The 19,215-nt window shown below is 33.9% G+C and overlaps 1 protein-coding gene across 1 annotated transcript; it reads left to right on the top strand.

Annotated features, from left to right (window-relative positions):
- The first annotated feature begins 12,118 nt into the window (after positions 1 to 12,118).
- On the top strand, positions 12,119 to 14,067 carry LOC148871167 (Pentatricopeptide repeat (PPR-like) superfamily protein). The gene has a single exon (XM_088968611.1). It carries the CDS (start codon positions 12,239 to 12,241, stop codon positions 14,054 to 14,056), a length of 1,818 nt encoding a protein of 605 aa, XP_088824737.1. The 5' UTR covers positions 12,119 to 12,238; the 3' UTR covers positions 14,057 to 14,067.
- The last annotated feature ends 5,148 nt before the right edge of the window (positions 14,068 to 19,215 follow it).

Raw genomic sequence — 19,215 nt, 5'->3', positions numbered from 1 at the left:
CGTTTTTAAGAACAAAACTAACATTTTGATAATTTGATTTTCAGAGTTTACAACCCCCATGAGAAATTTTGTGGTAAATTTCCCCATCTTACTTTAGCATAATGCGATTTAATTTCAATCATTAAATCATTTACATTATATTTTCTTAGAATATGAACTTTTCTTACAAAACACTAATTGGAATTTCCGCCCATCCCTTAACCTTTTTAAAAAATATCTAAAGCCTAACACAACTTTAAAATCAATCATAACCTTAAATTTAATCCCTACTTTTCCTCCACCCAAGGATCGTCTATCTAACTTGTACCCTCTAAAATCATAAGTTAGCCCCCTTTTTTAAAACCCTCCAAAATTTTGGTCAAAGATGGTGACACTTTATGCTTTGTACTTTTACTTTAAAAACCATTTGGATGAACAATTTTTAAAAACATATTTTTAAAAGTAAAAATAAATGATGGTGTTTGGATACAACAAAATATTTTATATGTATGCATGTCACATGGCATTTAAATATAAGTCAATAACATGTGGATGCCACATGGCATCATATACCATTTAAATGTAAGTCAATAATATATAAATGTCATGTGGCATTTGAAAGAAAATTAATGATATTACCTACCACATGGCAACATAGATGAATGTCACATGGCATATGATTGTCATGAATTATGTTCATATAACATGTATCATCCATATGTGCCATATCGTAGCATATATGGATGTCATGTGGCATTTGAATGTTGGATCAATAACATGTGGATGCCGTATGGCATCATATGTAAACCATATGGCATGCCATGTGTCACTAAATACATTAATGTGTCTATACTTTTACATGGCATTCATATATGATATCACGTGGTGGGGTGTATAAATATCACGCATGCACATGTTTGAGAAAGTATAAAATATGTTAGAGGGCAAAAAAGCTTGAAGTATAAAAAACTGGTTTCGTGCTTTTTGTGTTTTTTGTATTTTTACTGTGTTTTTTAAAAGTAAAAAATACACAAAAAACATTTTTTGATAATTTTCGTACTTTCATACTTTTAAAAGTATGAAAAATATTTTCAAAAATAGCACCAAACAGGACCTTAAATTTAGGCTCCCTATTTTCTTAGTCATTTAATGAGGGAGACAAGTGAAGACTTTAAGGAGCTTTGTCTAAGTAATTAATGAAGAGAGAGGGAATTGAACCTAGATATGAGGGTGTTTAGGTTCATCCAAAACAAGGAAAAACATAAAAGAACACCCTAGTATCCATGGGTTTAATTTCAATTAATAGATCCTTTATATCTCTAGAATCTAAATTTTTCTTACAAAACACCCCTTTAGAATTTCTACCTATCCCTAGACATTTATGAAAATATCTAAAGCCCCCATCACAACCCTAGAATCAATCATATCCTTATATTTGAATACCCAATCTTCCTTTACTTTAGGATCATCTTTATTTAACTTGCACTCTTGAAAACCTTGGGTTAGAAAACCCTAATTGCCAATTCTTTAAAAACCCTCCAAAATTTTGGTCAAAGTTATTTAAAATTTTAATTTTAATTTTAAATTTAAGGGGTCTTTTGTAGTGTGGATGAGAAATTGGTGGATGTGGACTAGTCTACAGTACACCTTATAGCAGGGACCAATCCACATCACACCATAGTCCACAGCTGTTTTGATTTGTGGATAGATAATGTGTACTTGACTAGTCCACACCCACGGTGGCATTCTATAATTGTGGTATGGACCAATCCACACCACACTTTTTGATTTCATGTATCTTATAAACATTTTATGGGAGATCTACACAGTCGATCATAAATGTCTAATTTTTGCATTTTATATGGTAAATAAATTGAAAAAATGCATTAATATGTAGACAAAAATTATATTTTTTAAATAATTAAAAAAATAATATTTTAAATATTATTTTATTGTTAAGTATATTAAAAAATTAATATTTAAATAATGTAAAAAGAGTTGAGAAGGAGAGTTGTCGAACTTATGCTAGAATTAACATTAAAAATTATTATTTTATTGATAACATATTAAAAATTAAAAATTTAAGAATTATTAAAAGATTAAATAAAATGAGAGTAATTGGACTAATGTAATGCATGTAGGTTACACTGAAACCTTCCCACAAACTATCCACACCATAGTGTGGACCATCCGTGAGAAAATACTGTAGATGATAAATTGGGGTGTGGTCTGTCTCTGTCTGCGCTATTTTGTGGGTGAAGACCGTCCACATGTAACAGAATACCATATCTTATCATAGAAAGGACAAAAATGGTCTCATCCACAATATATACACGTTACCTAATACAACCTTAGGCTTCTTATTCTCTTAGGCAATTAATGAAGAAAACGAGTATGATGATTTCAAGGAACCTTATCTAGGCAATTAACGAGAAGAGAAGGGATCAAACATAGATAAGAAGGCATCTAGGTTCATCCAAAATAAGCAAAAAGATTAACAATGGACGATGCCTGATAAATCTTTTAAGGAACAAAATTAACATTTTAGTAGTTTAATTAGTTTAAGAAATACACTTAAAAATCCTTTTTAGGAACAAAATTAATATTTTGTAATATGCTTTTAAGATTTAAAACCAGACTTGGAAAATCTTTTTATAGAATAAAATTAACAATTTAATAATATACTTTTAAGAGTTTAAGAACTAAACCTAAGAAATTCTTTTAACGAACAAAACTAACAATTTATTAGTGTGTTTTTAAGATTTTAAGAACCAGACCCGATGTAGGTACATAGTGGTCACTCAGACTATCAAAGGACAGATGGTGGAGAATTAATACCACACGGATGCCTGCGATAAGTCTATACCTCATCGCACATATAAAAGTTCATAACTCATCACACGATTACGACAGACTCACACCTAAAATGGGTTGCAATTAACTTCAACCTGTGTAAACCTGCAATGAACTTTAGATATGTACAGGTTTAGGATAAGTTTTAGAAATTTACAAACTTGTAATAAGCTTTGAACGCACGTGGTCCCGCGATGAACTTCACATATTTGTGGATCTACGATAAGCTTTTAAACTATTATAAAACAACAATAAATGTAGAACCACTACAGACCAAGAGTGAGTGCTAGAAACACAAGCACGTATAATGGGATGCCCCGTGGACTTGGTAAAGGTGAGCAATACAAATAACGATGTTACCCATGCCACATCAGTATAAAAAGGTTACAAAAATAAGTAACATACATAGAGGATCATTAGGGGAAATGAAACCCTGTCTGTGAAGAATCTCGTTTGATACATGGTGAAACCCTAATAATGTTCCCTTAATAGCCAACATAGAGATAAAGATCCCATTTTCTAATAAAAGAGACTCTTATATCATTCTTCTTATAGCTTTGGGTTTCTCTATATAAAACGAGAGAGCAACTCTTCCCTAAAGGGGGAACAAGATAGAACTTTGACATAGGGTTTCTCAGATGGGGGTCTCTCCCATCTCTCATCTCTTCCTCTCTTTTCCCCACAACCTCTCTCTTCTCTATTGCTCTTTCCAGACTTTTGGAGACTCGACCACCCACCAATGAGAGCGCAGCCTTATCAACACATAGGAAGTCCATTTAAGGATCAAAACTAATAGTTTGATAAATCAATTTTAAGCATTTAAGAACTAAATATAAGAAATTCTTTTAAGAAACAAAAACAACAGTTTTGTAATTTGCTTTTAAGATTTTAAGAACTAGACTTGAAAAATCCTTTTTAGGAACAAAATGAACATTTTGATAGTTTGATTTGAATTTGCACAATCTCATTATCCAAAAGACACCCTAGTATCTTGGGGTTTAATTTCAATAATTAGATCCTTCATATCATATTTCCTTTGAATATGAACTTTCATTAAAAAACACATCATCAGAATTTTTGTAAATCTCTAAACCCTTTTGAAAATATCCAAAGCCCTCAACATAACACAATAGCCAGTCATAGTCTTAGATTTGATCCCCCCACTCTTGTTCTATATTAGGGTCGTCTTTATCCAATTTGCACTCTCCAAAACCCTAGGCTAGCAAACACTAGTTGTTTCCAAACTTTTGGTCAAAACTATTTAAAATTTAAAATTTAAATTTAGGCCCCTTACTCTCTTAATGAGGGAGATAAGAGTGAATGTTTCAAGAAGCTTTGTCTAGGCAATTAAGAACTCTTAGGAATAAAACCTTGGACCTGAGAAATCCTTTTATGAAACAAAAATAACAATTTGGTAGTATGATTTTAAAAGTTCAAGAATCAGACTTGGGAAATCATTTTATGGAACAAAAGTAATAGTTTAGTGGTTTACTTTTGAGAGTTTGGAAAGGAGGTCTGGAAAATCCTTTTAAGAAACTTAACAGTGTGGTAGTTTGCTTTTAAAAGTTTAAGAACCAAACCTAGGAATTTTTTTTTTATGAAACAAGAAAACATTTTGATAGTCTACATTTAAGAGGGTGTTTGATACTGTGTTTTTATCATGGATGAAACCATTTTGGTCTCGTCCATGATAATTAGTGGTGTTCGGTTCATTAGAAATGGGTAATTCATCGCCAAGGACCATCTCAAATCAATTTCTCGCTAATGCTTAATTTTGTGGGTGAGAACCATCCACTAGTAGCCGAAAAAGAGCATGTGATAACATATCACGTGCTTTAGTATTTGTTGTTTTTTTACCACTGATGGACCCTTGTGCGGTGCATGGGAAAAAGATGTTAGGGCTTATTGGGCTTAAAACTTATTGCTCTATGAGGTTACAAAACTTGGGGGGGTAGGGATGTTAAATTTTCCCCATCCCCAAAGAGTACCCAACCTCCGCGACCAAGTGGGGATAAGGAATAAAGTCCACACCCCGCCTTGAATCCGATTATATATATTCAATATGTGTATATATTATATTAAATATATAATATTATTCATGTTATTTGTATTATATATTAAAATATATTTAAAATAAATACCTTTCTAAAAAGAAACTTTTAATTAAAAAATTTGGGGATTTAAGTCCCCGATGGGGAATCTGTCTCTATTGGGGACTGGAGATGTAGGCTAAATTTTTTTATCGTCGGGGATTGAGATCAAAGATGGGGAGTAGTTTGAAATTCGGGGTCAAGAGGGAGTGTATGATTGTCACCCCGAACCCGTCCATTGCCACTCTGACCTAGGGGGTCATCCCCCAAACCCTAATTCCCTCCAGACCCATAAATATAATTCCAATAATTATGGTAATTATAAATGTAGTATCCAATACTTATGGAAATAATTAAAATTTTCTAATTATTTATTTTAATAATTAGAAGTTGTGTAATTTGCCTTTCACTAAATTAAATTACCAAAATCACTAATTACTACTCAAAAATTATATTAAGTATCAAAATTACTGAAAATATAAAAAGTAAATTTATATTTATTGAAAATAAATTTTTGCTAAAAAATTTAATTATTATTTGATAATATCATTAAATATTAATAAATTGACCAAAATTACAAAAAATAACAATAATTATTTATTGCTAAAAATTATTAATAATATCAAAATAAATGAAAATGAAAAAAATAAACTTATGCTTATTGAAACAAATTATCTAATGAAAAAATTTTAATTATTAAATTTGTATTTTTAATATTTTAATTAATTATTAATTTTTTAGTAATTATTGATTTCAATAATTTATTTTAAAAAATTTTTAAAGTTAAATTACCAAAACTAATAATTTTCAACAAATAATTTTTTTGTAATTAAATTTTCCAATTTACCGAAACTACAAAAAATTATAGTTTAAGTGTTGATATTTATTGAATAATATTCTATAATATCAGTAATTATTGAAAATGTAAAAAATATTTTACAAATTAATTTGACTACCCAAATTTATTTAACTAATTAATTTAACAATGCTTTTGGTTTTAAATGGTTTATTATGCATGTAATTAGATCAAGAGGTGTTTTAAGAGCAATTGTTGGTGGGAGAGATAGTTTAAGAGAAATTTCAGGAGGGGGTTGGCTAAGTTATTAGGGAACATGAGAGGGAGAGAGTTGGAGTGATACTTTAGTGAAGAAGAGAAGGCTGCAACATGGTTACATGAAAAGGTTGGGAAGGGGTAAGGGAGAAAAGAGAGAGTGTTAAGGAGAAATGAGAGAAGGGGGAATGGGAGAAGGAGAGGGTTGCTAACATAGCCTATGTTGCTATATAATATAGTATAGATTACACCCTTGAGGCTATGTTTCTTCTCCTCCCTTTATGGTTAACAAAGTAGAGATTCACTGTTGATCAATGGAACCTATAATTTGATAATATACCTTTTAATTTTTTAGAAAAAGTTCTAATATTTTTATTGAAGTTTTAAATAATTCAATAAAGTTTATTGAATTATTTTAAATTTTTAATAAAAAATAGTTTTGTTATTTTTAAATTATTTTCACTTGTTTTTTGTTAAAATAATTTTTTGTTGGTTAATATGAATTTATCAATGATATTTCCAAATTAATTTAGGTTATTGTGTATAATTACTTATTTATAATCGATTGTATATCTATTCAACAAATTATATGTAAGATGTATGGAATAAAGAAGTGTGGTATGGACTAATCCACACATTTAGTTAACATAGTTCAAAACAACTATGGACTAAGATGTGGTGTGGATTGGTTTCTACCACAGTAGTATGGGTCCACACCCACAAATTTCTCGTCCACAGAATAGAACACCTCAAAGAGTTTAAGAACTAGACATTATAAATTATTTTGATGAAGAAAACTACAATTTTTGTAGTCTAATTTAAAGAGTTTAAGAAGAATTAGACAAGAGATGCTTTTATGGTACAAAAAAAAGAATGGTTTGGTAGTTTGTTTTTAAGAGTTTTAAAAGTGAGGCGTAGGAAATTCTTTTAGGCTAAGTTTGATTGCGATGTAAATGCGAATCAACATAAAACTCCATCGTCGGTTTGTATTACACGCATTTGTTTCTAGTGTAAAAGTGGACCGATGTAAAATTCCACATCCTTTCCACTTTTTCAGGTGTTTGTTTCTAATACAAAATTTACCTAAAAAATCGATATAATCACTTTTTATCAATGTACATTTACATCAATTCTCAATAAAAAAAAATCCTCCAATAACACATTTAAAATTTAAACCAATGGAGTAACTTTTACATCGAAGATTTTTCCACCGCAATCAAAACATAGTTTTAAGGAACAAAACTAACGATGTAATGGTTTGTTCTTAAGAGTTTAAGAATCAGACCTGTGAAATCCTTTTAAGGAATAAAAGTAATAGTTTGGTAATCTACTTTTGAGAATTTAATAACCAGTTGTAGGAAATCCTTTTATTTAGCAAAATTAATAATTTGATAATTTACTTTTAAAAGTTTAAGAATTAGACATGGGAAATCCTTTTAAAAAACAAAACTAATAGTTTGGTAGTATGCTTTTAAGATTTTAAGAAGGAAGCTGTGGATATCCTTTTAAGGAACAAAACTGACAATTTGGTAGTAGACCTGTAAAATCCATTTAAGGAAAAAAATAATAATTTGTTAATTTGCTTTTGTAAAATTAAATAACCATACTTGGAAAATCCTTTCTAAGACAAAATTAACAAAATTACATGATTGCACTAAGAAGTTTGAGAATCAAAATATAACTTTACCTTCTCTTTGTTAGTTGAAAGTTGTAGGGTCAAAGAGACTTCCAATTTGTAGGGGCACATTCACCTATTAACAAAGAGGCTAAAAATGTTTTTCTAGATGCTTATAACAAAGGGGTAGAAGATTAGAAGGTGATAACAACTTTTTCCATTTTCTTTACTACACTAATGATGGGAGGTACACAAATTATGTCTTTTTTCTATAGGACAACTAAAGTGTTAATTTTCCATGAAAGTTCAATTTCACAACACAAAGCCCCTAAATGGGTTTAGACTAGATCTCTTTCATAGGACAATGATGTAGGGTAGGGGATGGGCACAAGGAAGAGAAAAAAAGAGTCACATGAAGAATCTCCCTTAGGATGGAGAGTCCAAACTTGCCTATCTAGTTTAGAGAGATCCAAAAAAACAAATGAAATTACCCTAACAAGCTCATGATCTATCAAATCTTTATTTAGGTTCATGTTCCAATTCACCATAATTAATAAGGAAAATACAATCTGGTGGACAAGTTTTGTTTTGGACAAAGAAAGAGTACAAAGAAGAGAATAGATCTTTAAAGGCAGAGTAGCCTATCCAAAGGTCTTATCAAAAGAGAACTTTATATTTAGAGCAAACGTCATACTTGATAAAGTTTAAAGGCAGAGTAGCCTATCCAAAGGTCTTATCAAAAGAGAACTTTATATTTAGAGCAAACGTCATACTTGATAAAGTTTAGAAATTGAAGAAGCACTCTACACATGATCTTCTAAGGGAATGCCAAAGTTGTCACAGATACCCGAACATCCCAACCATTGCCTATACTTTTATGAATACTATTAATAACCTCTTGCCAAAGTCTCCCCTTCTCCAACAATCATTTGACAAAGACAAATTCTTCTTCCCTAAATTACCTATCCCTAAACCCCCTTACTCTTTGCTTTTACACACTAATTCCTATTTAATTAAGTAGTACTCCCTTTACCTAGTTTTCATAAAAAATCTCTCATTAATTTTTCTAATTTTTCACTTCCCCTTGTGGCATTTTAAAGACTAACAAATAATTAATTGTAAAGTTTGTTAAAGTGGATTTAATTAAGATAATTCTACCCCCAAAGGATATGTAATTCTTATTCTAAGCTATCAATCTCTTAAAAATGTTCTCTACTATTGGATTCCAAAACTTATTTTTCCTTAAATTATCTTCTAGAGGCATACCCAAACATCTCATAGGCTAACAAGTAGTAGGAGAACCTAGGGCCTCCGCTATATGATAGTCAACTTCTCCTGCTCAAGATTTATCCTAGCCACACAATTCTTTTCAAAATAATTGTTCTTTAGTTTAAAAATGTATTTAAACAATTTAATAACCCTTTTTAAATACTTTGCTTCTTTGGGATCCCCACCCTTAAAATCTAATTATATTATATACAAACTGCAAGTTACTAGTGCATTATTCCTGCCCACCTTCCTTTCTCTAAACAAGTTCATATTATTTGCCCTCATGAGAAACCTACTGAATACATCTACAATTAAATTAAAGAGGAAAGGGGAAAAATGACCCCCTTGTCTTAATCCCCAAGTAGTTGGAAAAATGTCTTTCACCACACTGTTTATTAAAACCGAATAACATGTTTTCAAACATCTTTCAATCCATTCGCACCATCATTCCCTAAAATCATAACACTTCAAGACATCCGAAAAAAAACTCAATCCACCATATCATAAGTTTTTTCTAGATCTAATTTACACAAAGGTTTTCCTCTTCCTTCCCTTAAAATTTTCCATACATTCATTAGTTATCAAAATTCGGTTAAAATTTTTTTGGGTATTAAGGATAGGAAAGTATATTTTACTTTTAGGGTAATGAAATGTTCCTCGCGAAATCCTTCAAAGATTGCTAATAAATCAAACTTGATTATCTCTTAACAATCTTGAGAAAAGGCCATTATACTAGCACTTTTGATTTATCCATTGAAAAAACATCATTCCTAATCTCTCCCAAATTAAAATTGCTTTCCAACAATCTTACCATTTCAAGATCCAGCCTTGGCCAATCTAACCCTTCCACATTTCAATATCCACCCTTTTGTAAATTTCTTTAAAGTGGTCCACAAAACACTTTGCAATTACCTCTTAGTCAGTCAAGGTTTTCCCATTAACTTCCATTTTGTTCACAAAATTCTTTCTTCTCCTACTATTGCCAATTGCATGAAGAAAACCCACATATTTTCACTACTCTTCACATTAGTTCAAACCCATCTTTCTTTTACCTCTTGCACTAAATTGAATATCACCTTCTACATCAGATCTCAACCTTTTCACCTATGTCATCATGTTCTTCCTTGAATTCCCTATTGGCCATTTCTTAGTGTACACATTAAGGTTCTTGACTTCCTTCAACTTCCAACCTAAATATTCAGCAACTTCAATTATGGGTTCCCTTTTTCCTTCATTTTCCTTCTCTACACCCTCCCTCCTAGCCTCTACCCCAACTAGACCTTTCCAACTCTACAGGATTACTAGTGTTCTCTTCAACATAACCTTCCTTGACCCTAAGTCCTTTAGAAAAAATCACACACCAAGTTCCAGATCCATTCCCCTTGCCCTTCACAATCAATCTCCTTTGTCCTTCTCTCTTCATTTTTTCTATGTTCACCTTCATTTCTAACCCAACTATAGGTCATGGTTGGTTCTCTATAGAGTTAGGTTTGAGGGTCCAAATGCTGGAAAGTTAGGTTCTAATCAGTTGTTGGGAATAGAAGCTTTTGAATTGGAACATACCCAAAAGATCTCTTCCGATTGGATTTAAGGGTCCAATAGGGTTCTCAAGGAAACATGGTTGACTCTGACCACTAAAGAATTCTTTCCCAAGGATTCCCTTACACTCCTTGGAAGAATAATTGAAACCACAACTAAGACACCCTGTGGTTGTTGAGTCTCTAGGTTCATTCCTATCTTCACAAGCACATGTTTTGTCACATAGGTAATCTCTTCTTCCCTACGAAGCTTCAATCTAGCTTTAGATCTAGTAAGCACAATCATGCTTTCATCCCTTCCCCTCTCGTCTTCCTCCAAAAAGAGTAGTTTCGTATTGAAGCTCTCTAGTTCTTAGGATTCCTTACAAATTTTCAAACAAACGTTGCCAATACTAGATGCCTCTAAGTCATCAGATTCACTTTCCACGTTGTTGAACTCTCCCCTAATTAAATAATCCTCTAAGTCATCAGATTCACTTTCCAAATTCGATTCGTTTATAATTGGATCAAATATGGATCTATCCCTATCCAATTCGATAAAATTCGATATAAATATATATGCTCATATATACTTAAAATTATACTATATCTATGATTGAAGTTGGTCTCAATGTTGTATTTTCACTAAATTTTTATAGTTCAAGTTTTATGCAAGTAATTTTCAATTCATAATATATAATATTTTGATCATTTTTAATCTAATTTATTTATACTATTTAATATTCGATTATAATCTGACCTCAATTTGAATCCGCTATATAAATAGATCAAATTTAGATATGCCTATGTCCGATCCCTTTGCAGCCCTACCCCTAGAGTAGACTTGATTATAGGTCAGGCTTTGCCTCTAAATTAATAGAATATACTCGATCCTAAGCCCTAGCTCAGCTTGACCATCGGACCTAGGTCTTGAGCTCAAACCCGACCCTCATATAAAGTCCAAAGCTTGGGCTCGAGCTCGAGCCCAACCAGAAACTATTTTATTTTTTCTTTTTTATTCAATTAAAACTATTTTATTTATATCAAAAGACCTTAAAACCTAAAAAAAATGAAAGATCTCACTATTACTTAAAAAGAGAAGAAGTATAAAGAAAATTATATATATATATATATACACACACACATTTATATATAATACATCATCAAGTCGAATTCGGGCTCAATTGAGCTTTTTTGAAAAATCCCAAACCTGACACAAAAAGGTTGGGCCCGATATTTTAGATCCAAGCACAAACCCATGGGCCTAAAATCCTGTCCAAGTCCAACGTGATTCGGGTTGAGCCTGGTTGGCCCATCGGGTTACCCGACCCATGATCAGATCTACCCTTAAGCCCTAGTTAGATTCACTTGCACAGGTGGTGCATCAAAATTAATACCCCCATTATCTCCAGGATGATCAGATTCCTTAGATGGTAGATGTGAATGAGTGGATCCTAATCCTATTACGGTAACATACGTGGCAAACTATGGGCCCATTAAATCCTGGGGCCGGGGGCGTGCTGCCAGGATGCTTTTCAACCGTTGGAGGATTCCAATCTTGCGTTAAATGGCAACAAGTCAACAGTCACCCGACACTGGATCTGCTCCTAATAAAGGGCGCCTCACACCGACCTCACACGCACATTCTATCATGGATTGGGAACATCTATGAACGGAATGCTTCCAATGCACGATGGATGTGCCTGTGAGGCGCCTATTTGTGAGTGAACCCAATCACGCTGGCCCGTATCTTCTCTGTTAATGAATAGTGAACCCAACAACAACGACGAAGACGATGAAGAACATGATGTAAATGAAGACGATATAGTGATACACAAGCCCATGAAAGCCAGATTTGCATAGCATGAACAGGGCTCCACGATGTCTGGAGTGGGCCCTTCTTAATCTCATTGATAGATGTAACTGTCTAAAATCGTTCAACCAAATTCATGCACAACTAGTTACCTCTGGCATCATCCAAGATGGAAACGTCCTAGTACTCGGCAAGAGCATTGCATTCTTTGCAAGTTATGTTGATTTCGAGTATGCCTGCGAGTTCCTGAATCAAATTCACTACCACCGGAGCTCTTTCGCTTTTAATTCATTGGTGTCAGCTTATGCCGTAAGCAATAAGCCACAGGCGGCAATTCTGGTGTATAGAAAGATTGTACGAAATGGGTTTTTGCCTGATATGTATACTTTCCCCGTGGTTCTGAAATCCTGCTCCAAGGTTTTGGGGATTGTTGAGGGTAAGCAGGTTCATGGGGTCGTTGCTAAGATGGGTTTTCTAAGTGATCTATACGTCCAGAATTCGCTTCTGCATTTCTATGGACTTTGTGGTGAATACCATTGTGCGAGCAAATTGTTTGATGGAATGCCCGTTAGAGATGTTGTCTCCTGGACTGCTTTGATTTCTGGGTATGTGAGGGCAGGGCTTTGTGGTGATGCACTGGCTTTGTTTTCGAGGATGGATGTGAAGCCGAACATGGCGACTCTAGTTAGTGTTTTTGTTGCTTGTGGGCAGCTGGGCGATCTGGGTATGGGTATGGCAATCCATGGGTTGATTGTCAGAGGTGAATTTGAAATGCCTTTGGTAGTTGGAAATGCTCTTCTGGATATGTATGCAAAGTGTGGTCGTCTGGGGGATGCAAAGAAAGTATTTGAGGAGATTCCTGAAAGAGATATTTTTTCTTGGACAAGTCTGATAAGCGGATTAGTCCAATGGCAGTGCCCCAAGGAGGCATTGGAGGTCTTTCGTGCAATGCAAATGTCAGGTGTCGAACCTGATAAGGTTACCATATCTAGTGTGCTCACTGCCTGTGCAGGTCTAGGAGCATTGGATTATGGAAAATGGGTCCATGAGTACAATGAACGTAAGGGCATTGAATGTGATACTCATGTTGGAACTGCGATGATTGACATGTATGCAAAGTGTGGGTGTATGGATATGGCATTGCACATCTTTCATAAGATGCAGCATAGAAATGTCTCTACATGGAATGCATTGCTGGGTGGCTTAGCCATGCATGGTCATGGCAAGGAGGTGCTCAAATATTTTGAGCAAATGGTTAGTATCAAAGTGAGGCCTAATGAAGTGACATTTCTAGCCATTCTTACTGCCTGTTGTCATTCTGGCTTAGTTGATGAAGGCCGCAAATTCTTTTATCAAATGATTGGTGGGGACTACAACATCGCACCAAGGATAGAACACTATGGATGTATGGTTGATTTGCTTGGTCGAGCAGGACTCTTGAATGAAGCGCAGGAACTCATCAGGACAATGCCAATGCCACCTGATGTACTCATATGGGGAGCTCTCCTTAGTGGTTGCAAGGCCCATGGAGAAATCGAGCTTTCCCAAAAGATCTTGAACCACCTACTTGATATTGAATCCAAAGATAGTGGTGTCTATGTTCTTCTCTCCAACATATATGCAACAAATGATAGATGGAAAGATGTAAATAGAACAAGGAAATTGATGGAGGAGAAAGGTATTAGAAAGGCCCCTGGCTCAAGTATCATAGAGGTAGATGGTAAGAGTCATGAATTTTTAGTTGGAGAAAGTGACCACCCTCAGAAAGAGGCAATTCATCTTGTATTAAACATGCTAGCAAAGCATATCTTGAAGGACAGGCTTTGGAGTTCAAACTCTGATATTTTACAGCAAGACTATTTCGTTTAGATGGACTAAAAGGTCTTAACTGTGGTTGAAATTTTCTGTCTCATGTTTTATCCTCACAAGTCATGTTTATATCTTTTGCTCTTAGCTTAGAAATCTAACCTAAAATTATATATTAAAGCAACATGGATATAGCATTGTTTCTTGATTATTGGCGAAAAAAGATGTAAATGAAAAAGAATATTAAAAACTCAGAGGTAGTAGTGACGATATGGAGAAGATGATCATGTCCCAATATCCAATAGTGCCTTAAGCAGATTTTGTTCATTATAGGAGACAGAGAAGCAAGCAGTTGTCATTGGGTATAGAACCCTCTTTTTTAATAAGTTTTTTATTATTTGCATGGGTAATTAGGCAGTGAATGTGTGTTTCGCTATTGTGTTTGTTGTTCAGTGTGATTTTTCCCCATAACTATAGCAAATCTTGGGAACGGTAAACCTTAAAATTTCGTAGTCTGGATGATTAAGGTAGCTCATTTTAGATTTTTTATTTTTTTTCCATTTTTTGTTGTTTTGGTAATTGTTCTCTTACTAGGGGTGAAATCTCTTCACCAGCATCTGTAATCTGTTATCTTTTATTTTACCGAAAATTTGTCCTTAACAAAAAAAATTGGGCAAAGTTCGCCTTCTGGAAGATGTTCTGTTTTGGATCCAGGTTGTTTGTTGTTCCTTGGCATAATCTAACATAAATATTAGAACACATTTAAATTTAAAGTTGCAGAGCAAATAAAGTATAGCTGGACCAGCTTAGGAGTGAAAAATACTCCTTTTATTTTAAGAGAGTTATATCATTTTTTCTTTACTTTGTATTGGGTTCATGCAAATGCAAACGAAAAGATAATAGAAGATGTCAAATAGAATATAATAAAGAAAAAATGGGAAACTGGCAATAGTTTACCTTGAAGATCAACTCTAAGCTACAGTGATGGCATCTGCTGTTCAAAGGAATCTATATTTTAAAGTTGGTATCTTTTAAACAAAAGAAAAGAAAATATTTTCTTTTATTGAAATTAATGAACATTTGCTGGTGTTATTTTCTATTTTTGCACTGCATGCTCATGTAAAATATTTGGCAACACATGAGCAGTTGTGAATCTGGAACCTCTGTGGTTTCTGTAGAAGTGATCTGTTCATTATATTACATAATATAAAATAGTTCTAGGTAGGTTTCAGAAAAATAAAAAATAAATTAACAAGTATACAAGTAAGAATGACTGGGGTGGGGTGGGGTGGGGCAATCTCCACGGGGATGGGGATGGGGTTAGGATTTTTAGCCCTGTTGGGGTTCGGGTAGGGAATTTGAATTCGAGGTCAGGTACAGGGCAGGCAAAACCTGGCCCCGCCTAGCACTATTGCCATTCCTACAAATTGCAAAGTTTAAGACCCTAGCGTGGACTTGTTTGGGCTTGCCTCAAGCAACTTGGTACTTATGTAGATCATAGAATTAGAAATGAAAGATATTTAACATCACATAAGCCATTCGAAGTAATGCAATTAAGAAAGAAATAAAGAAACTGAAAGTTTGGCATTCTTGAATTGTTGAGTGCTCGAATTTGTCTAATTTTATTTTTACATTTTCACTTTGAATGTGTTTTATATATTATGTTTATGTATTTTAATTTGAACTAATAGGCTTTCTGACATTTAGTTTATAATTAAAGTTTGCACTTTTTATATTCTTATTTATTTTGTTCTTTTTCATTTTATTTTTGCAAATTTTGCATCCTAGTTCAAAAAGGCATGTATTTCCCATTGTGCCTAGTGCTTTTAAACCACTGATTGATGCATTCTTTTTTTTTTCTTCCTTTTCTTGTTAATTAGGGAACATGCTTTTATTTGAGGAGGAAGTTCTTTATGAAACATGCCAACATCTTTTTATCTTACATGTGTGGAGTAATTAAGGATAATTTGATTGACATCTTGGAAGGAGTAGAAGAAACTATTTCTTTCTTCAAATAGGCACTACAACATAATATTTGCTAAATGGGAATGATGAGTGGGGCTTAAAGTCCGATAGGGCACTGTTTCTTACACAGATTATGTCTTTCTTGGTTGTCTTTTCTATAGAAAAAAAAAAAAAAAGACAACTAGTAGGTGAAATTGCAGACTTTGAAATTTAAAAATTTCTGTTGATGAAAATAATGTGATGGATTATGATTAATCCTTCATATGGAATCTGATCTTATAAATTCGTATGCCAGATTATGATACCTGATACCTGTTCAAGGGTGCCGTTGGGTACTTCAATTTTTAGTGTAAATTTCATCTCCAATACCATGTCCAGATGTGTCCTTGCCATATCTGGATAATACACATGCCAGAATGAATTGAAAAAACTGAGATCCCAAATTCAAAGAATAACGGAGAATTAACAACTTCATGAATTTTCAAAGAATATCTGAGATCCCGATTTCATCTATTTTTGTCTTCTTTCCTACAAGTTTCCTAGTGAGCTGTCAAAAATACTTTAACTGATGCTAGAGGATTTAGACCACTGAGGTTTTTAATTGCTCACCTTTTCTTTCGGATGAGGCCAGGTGTGGATCCATAGCACAGTCCACCGAACATTGGCATCATTCTGGTTCTCTCCACTCCATTTGTGAAATTGTGAAATGGGGTATGATGGTTATCTTCATTTGGATGATAGCTTTCTTATACATGTGGATGGATGCCCAAACACCCAAGTAAAATAGGCAACACTACTCTCTGCAAGAAAGTACCAAATAGGACAATGAAATCCATCTGGTAGAATGTGATAAATACTGTAATCAAGTGTAGAGCATTTTCACCGGAGCCATTGGAGAACTTGAGAACTCTAGTAAGAGGTGGACTCCTAATTCGTACAGTTTTGGGATGCCTCTTTTCTTGTCCATCTTTATGTCATTATACAGTTCTTTATGCTCTCTTATTACTTCAATTACTATTTATTGCTGATGCTCAAAAAGATAAAGATATAAGTAGAATTTGGGAAACATCCAAATGCTAAATTTCCTTATTGATGGCATTCCCTTTACTAGAATTTTCGTACAAGGAATTGATAGCCATAGAGTTGCTAATTTAAGAATCCTGTGCTGCTACTTAAACAGCTTAGTTTAGAAACTTGTAGAAATTGGTGACAACCAATTGGAACCCTACACACCGCGCCCCACAGCATATCCGAATCGTGTATTGGAAATATTTCTCAATAATATGTTTCCATTGAGTTCACATCTCTGCCCCACAACGCCCCACAGCACATCTCCATCATGTATTGGGACTTCCAATGATAGTACTAGTCCCAATGATGTCATCACCGGGAAATGTTTCCAATACACGGCGGAGATGTACTGTGGGGCGGAGATGTGATCTCGTTCCCAATGCACCCAAACATGTGCACGTGGGGCACCTGTGGGGGATGCCAATGCGATCTCCAACCAATTCCTCTTTCATCTAGATTTCCATAGATCTATAATATAGTCTAACTTTTATTTCCAGTGATGGTTTAATGTCTTAGGCCATATTTGGTTTGAAGGAAAATGCAAGGAAAGGAAGGGAAACATAAGGAAAACTGTACAAGGTTTGTAAGAGTTTTCTTACCTTTTCCTTCCTTTCCCTATTTTTTTTCTTCAACCTAAACACAACCTTGGGATTGAGAAACAAAGTTGGAAATACTGAGCTAATACCTATTAGTAGGTATAGTGTCCAATACATTAGGCTAGCTGCATATATATTTGCTTGATCAACAGGTTGCAGGAAGTTTCCATCGCGAGAATCTACATAATAACCTCTCAAGAAAAGAGTAAAAGACATGTTTTCCTTTCTCAAACCCATCCAAAGCCATGTTTGGGACTTTTATGAAAGCACTTTTACAAAAGCACTTTAATGAAAGTGCTTTCATAAAAATACTTCTAGAAAATTCAACTAGGGATAATTTAATAAGTGGTATTTTTAAAATTCAACTAAGGATAAATTTGAAATAAAAAAAGTTGAATAAGTGCTTATTGTATAAGCACTTAAAAAAACTGAAAATTTGGGCTTAAAAAATAAGCCCTTATTTTTAAAATAAGCATTTATTTCAGGCTTATTTCCCAAATACCAATAAGTGCTTAATGGCATAAATAAGCACTTATTTTTAAGCACTCCCAAACATGGTCCTAGTCCACTTAATAAAATTGAAGAAGGTGAAACCAGTTATAATGATTGACATTGAGATTGCTAAACGTTAACTGATTGAGATTTGGACTTGAACTCAATTAACGGAGTAAGGTTTAGTTGAACACTTTAGCTATTTAATAGGCTGTGGAACCAACGATGAAGTTCCACGCCAGTAATAAATTCATTAGGCCATTGTAAAAGATGTGGGTCGTATGTATTTAATATTCCACAGCATGTGGAACAGCTAAAGCGCTCAGATTCCAATTAATGATACTTCAACTCTAAAAGCTGTAGCACAAGAAGAAATCTTGGATTCGTTTAAGCTTCCAAGTTAGTAGCATGTAAAATCCTTGACCTCATTCTAATATTGATAAATCAAGATAAAACGACCAAATGAATCGATCTTAAGCTTTGATTATTCTCAGTAGGAATACCGAATAAATCTTAAGCTCTAGTGGTAATGGTCCATACAACTTTGAGCTCAGACTGTTTTATGAAAGTTAAGGAATCATTTATGTTCATCCCGCACTAGTAATGAAAATTGTGTTGTGGTTGCTATTGCGAAAGATTATTTGGGCAAGATTCTGGACTAAAAGGATACTCGTTAGGAATTTCATGTATCAACGCAGCGGAAGCTTGGGCGGCTTGAGAAACTCACAATTTGGCATCAAAATTTACAGATTCTCCCATCATCATAAAAGGGGATTCGAAGTTCGTCATTTCTTGTCTCAAAGGTCAGATTCTCTCTCCATAGACCCTAAGAAATATTGTAGAAGATTGCTTGCAGCTGAAAGAAAAACATGAGAAAGGATTTGGGTATAGACACGTGTTTCAAGAAACTAACAAAGCAGCAGATTGACTTGGGAACAAATCTTACTCTTCTTTCGATGGTTATGTTTCCCTTAACCTTTGTAATCTCTCTTGGACTTTAGATTATATTTGTTTGAATGACTTGTGGAGAGATGCTACCCCCGTCTTGTATAACAAATGGGCCCATCCAAGCCAGTTGCTTTTGGATTGAGCTTGAGC

The sequence above is a fragment of the Nelumbo lutea genome, chromosome 2 (assembly GCF_056320005.1).
Source record: "Nelumbo lutea isolate HS-2025 chromosome 2, American lotus-T2T, whole genome shotgun sequence".
In the NCBI taxonomy this organism is placed as follows: Eukaryota; Viridiplantae; Streptophyta; class Magnoliopsida; order Proteales; family Nelumbonaceae; genus Nelumbo; species Nelumbo lutea.
This window is presented reverse-complemented; position numbering and strand designations above follow the sequence as displayed.